This window comes from Sinocyclocheilus rhinocerous, unplaced genomic scaffold, assembly GCF_001515625.1.
Source record: "Sinocyclocheilus rhinocerous isolate Xijiao unplaced genomic scaffold, SAMN03320098_v1.1 scaffold1243, whole genome shotgun sequence".
Lineage (NCBI taxonomy): Eukaryota > Metazoa > Chordata > Actinopteri > Cypriniformes > Cyprinidae > Sinocyclocheilus > Sinocyclocheilus rhinocerous.
In genome coordinates this window covers 1,543,078-1,546,253 of record NW_015626033.1, presented here as the reverse complement: position 1 = coordinate 1,546,253, position 3,176 = coordinate 1,543,078, and the positions used below count along the sequence as shown (strand labels likewise).

The following is a 3,176-nucleotide window of genomic DNA, read 5'->3' as shown; positions in this document are numbered from 1 at the left end:
ATAGACCAATTTGGAGTAGACGTCACATGCAGCTGCGCACGCAAAAACACTGGTAACAAGTGGAGGGAAACGGGTAAAATCTATGGAATAAGAGGAAAAAATGTATTGTTGTGCCTTTGGATGTCAGAATCGGAATGCAAATAATTTTATATAATACTGTTGTCAAAGATGCCATTTGAAGCTAAACGCAGACGTTTAAACCGACAGACTATGGATGAAACCTGCTATGATTACCCTACTTTAAAGCATAAATTAGATTTAAACAATAGGTCTATATAATATTCATATAGGGGACATATTGTATTAGCCCTACAGTTGAAATACATGCATGAAATATTTAAACCTGTAACATTTTACATAACATTTACCTATTTTAACTCACAATTCTGACTTTTTTTTTCTTGCAAATGCAAGTTTATCTCCTAGTTTGAACTTTATAACTTAATTCAACTCAACAATTGCGAGTTTGTCAATTCTGAGGAAAAAAAGCCAGAAGTGTGGTATTATAAACTTATGATTCTAAGCCGAGGGAAAAAGAGAGAATGACGAGTAGATTTTTCTTACCAGAATGACCAGATATAATCTCAGAATTGAAAGAAAAAAAATTAGAATTTTGAAATAAACTCAAAATTTCCTTTTTTATTCCATGGCTTGCATAGACTGCTACGTTAAAACTGGCATTTTCTGCCACCAGATAGGCTCCGCCCACAAAAAAACGTCATCACTGTTTGCAAACACTGAAATTGGTCTATATTGTGAAATATTATTACAATTTAAAATAACTTTTATAATAATGTATTTTATAATGTAATTTGTTTCTGTGATGGCAAAGCTGAATTTCTTCAGTGTCACTTGATCCTTCAGAAATCATTCTAACTTGATGATTTGGTGCTCAAGAAACATTTCTTAATATTATCAATGCTGAAAGCCATTTTTGTTACTTAATCATTTTTATTGTAAACTGTGATATACTACCATTCAAAAGTTTGGAGTAAATGAGATTTAAAAAAAAATTATAAATAATAATAATAATAATTGTTGCATAATAAATGCATAAGAGATTTTTTCTTTTTTCAAAAACATAAAAAAAACTGTGTTATTCCAACTACCTTTTGACTGGTAGTGTATAAGGGATTGAATATCTAAAAACTGCTAATGATTACTCATTATGCAATCCTCCCTCTTTATGCAACAGAAAGAAGCGAAGGGCCATCAAGATGTGGTCACCAATTGTTGTGCTGTTTACTGTCTGCTGGGCCCTTTTCATACGGTTCATATGCTGTTTGAATACAGTAAGAAAACCAAAGTGTCCAGTAATATATCTGTGCACATTACAGTGTGTTTTCTTTCAAAATTCAGCAAGAAATGTATTTTCTTGTTTCCAGGTTACCTGAACAAAACGTATGATGACATCACAGTCAATATGCTTATTGCTGTTGCACAGGCCATAGGATTTTCAAATTCATTCAACAATCCTATTATTTATGCTTTTATGAATGAGAACTTCCAGAAGAACTGCATGTCCACCTTTTCCTTTTGCATTAGGTGGTCCAGTCAACGTTTCGTTGTTAAGGACAAATCGACAAAGGACAAGGTACTTTTTTGTGAGTCTGCCAGACAAGAAGAAGACATCTCTGTCGTGCCCAGAATACATATAGTTGATCAAGTTCAATGTGCAAGATCAAACATGCCAACATCTCTGTCATTTCTGGAGTAGAGAATCTGCTGAGAGCAATAGGATGCATGCAAGATGTATGAGATGTATCTGATCACTATCTATCTATCTATCTATCTATCTGTCTATCTATCTATCTATCTATCTATCATCAACTATGTATATACTGTTCAAAAGTTTGGGGTTGGTAAGATTTTTATGTCTTTTTTTATGTCTTTTATGCTCACCAAGGCCGTATTTATTTGCTCAAAAATACAGTATAAACAGTAATGCAAAATATTATTACAATTTAAAGTAAATATTTTATTGTAATTTATCAAATAAATGTCATTTATTTTTGTGATGGCAAAGCTGAATTAGCAGCATACATTATTTCAGAGTCACATGATCCTTTAGAAATAATTCCAATATCCTTAGTGTTCAATTAAGTTTTTTTTAATGTATGTAGGCTATGTATGTATGTATGTATGTATGCATGCATGTATTTATTTATCAATGGGGAACAGTTGTGCTCCTTAAAGGAGCCTAGTACACATTCAGAATGAAAATTCTGTCATCATTTACTCACTCACCACTTGTTCCAAACCTATGAAGTTTCTTTACCACCCCAGATGTGGTGTTCGTCTTCGGCTTCAAAACTCAGTTTGGAGGTGGCAAGACAACAGGGTTCGGCATGATATATGACTCGTTGGACTACGCCAAGAAAAATGAGCCCAAATATAGGCTGCAAAGGGTATGCTACTCATGATGCTTGTAGGATTGCATAATTAATCGAATTGAAATAGAAAGGCTGTGACTTCAATATGCATTGCGTGTTTCAGAGTTAAGTGCGGTATTGATCAGAAATGAAAAAGCCTAGTTTAATGTTTAAGAAGGAATAAATAAAGATGGCCGTAGATGTAAATATTGTATTTCTGCAGTTGTAATGTAAAATATCACATTTTAGTTAATATTTACAATAACATTCATTTTTTAGTAATTGTAATTTTATAGTCATTTTTCTATAATCGCAAAAATTATTGAAATTGTGTGGCCTTGTAAATAAGCACAGCATTTTTTAAAAATTGAGATTCATTTTTATCAGAAGTCCTTTACGTTGACCCTTGCTGTTCTCAAGAGATAGTTAACTTGAAATTCAAAATTGTTGTCATTAACTCTTGTTCAAAACATTTTCCAGCAGAGTTTTTGTTTTCTATATATGAAGAGTTAATTTGCAAAATCCGATAAACGCCACTTAAAAAAAAAAAAAGAGCTGATTGCCCTGCATTATTCTCCACATATAGCACGATCTGAACTAGGGATGCACCGATACCACTTTTTCCAGTACTCGCCCGATACCGATACTTTTATTTTTGGTACTTGCCGATACCGATGCCGATACCTATATTTTTATTACATTTGTAAATTTTTTAAATATTGGGTACAGAAACCAAAAGGGTATGTATAATGTTAGTTGGTTAACTTCATTTATCAAATAGATACAGTCAAACCAAAATCTATT

General features: G+C 32.5%; 1 protein-coding gene and 1 pseudogene across 1 annotated transcript in view; both read left to right on the top strand.

Annotated features, from left to right (window-relative positions):
- LOC107708028 (pyroglutamylated RFamide peptide receptor-like) overlaps positions 1-1,717 on the top strand; it is a 6,678-nt pseudogene extending 4,961 nt beyond the window's left edge.
- Positions 1,718-1,750: 33 nt separating this feature from the next.
- Positions 1,751-3,176, top strand: part of LOC107708021 (40S ribosomal protein S24-like) — a 7,218-nt gene continuing 5,792 nt past the window's right edge. The window contains exons 1-2 of the mRNA XM_016512175.1: positions 1,751-1,761; positions 2,270-2,408. Coding sequence (XP_016367661.1) covers positions 1,751-1,761; positions 2,270-2,408 — 150 coding nt within the window. The remainder of the gene's footprint in view (positions 1,762-2,269; positions 2,409-3,176) is intronic.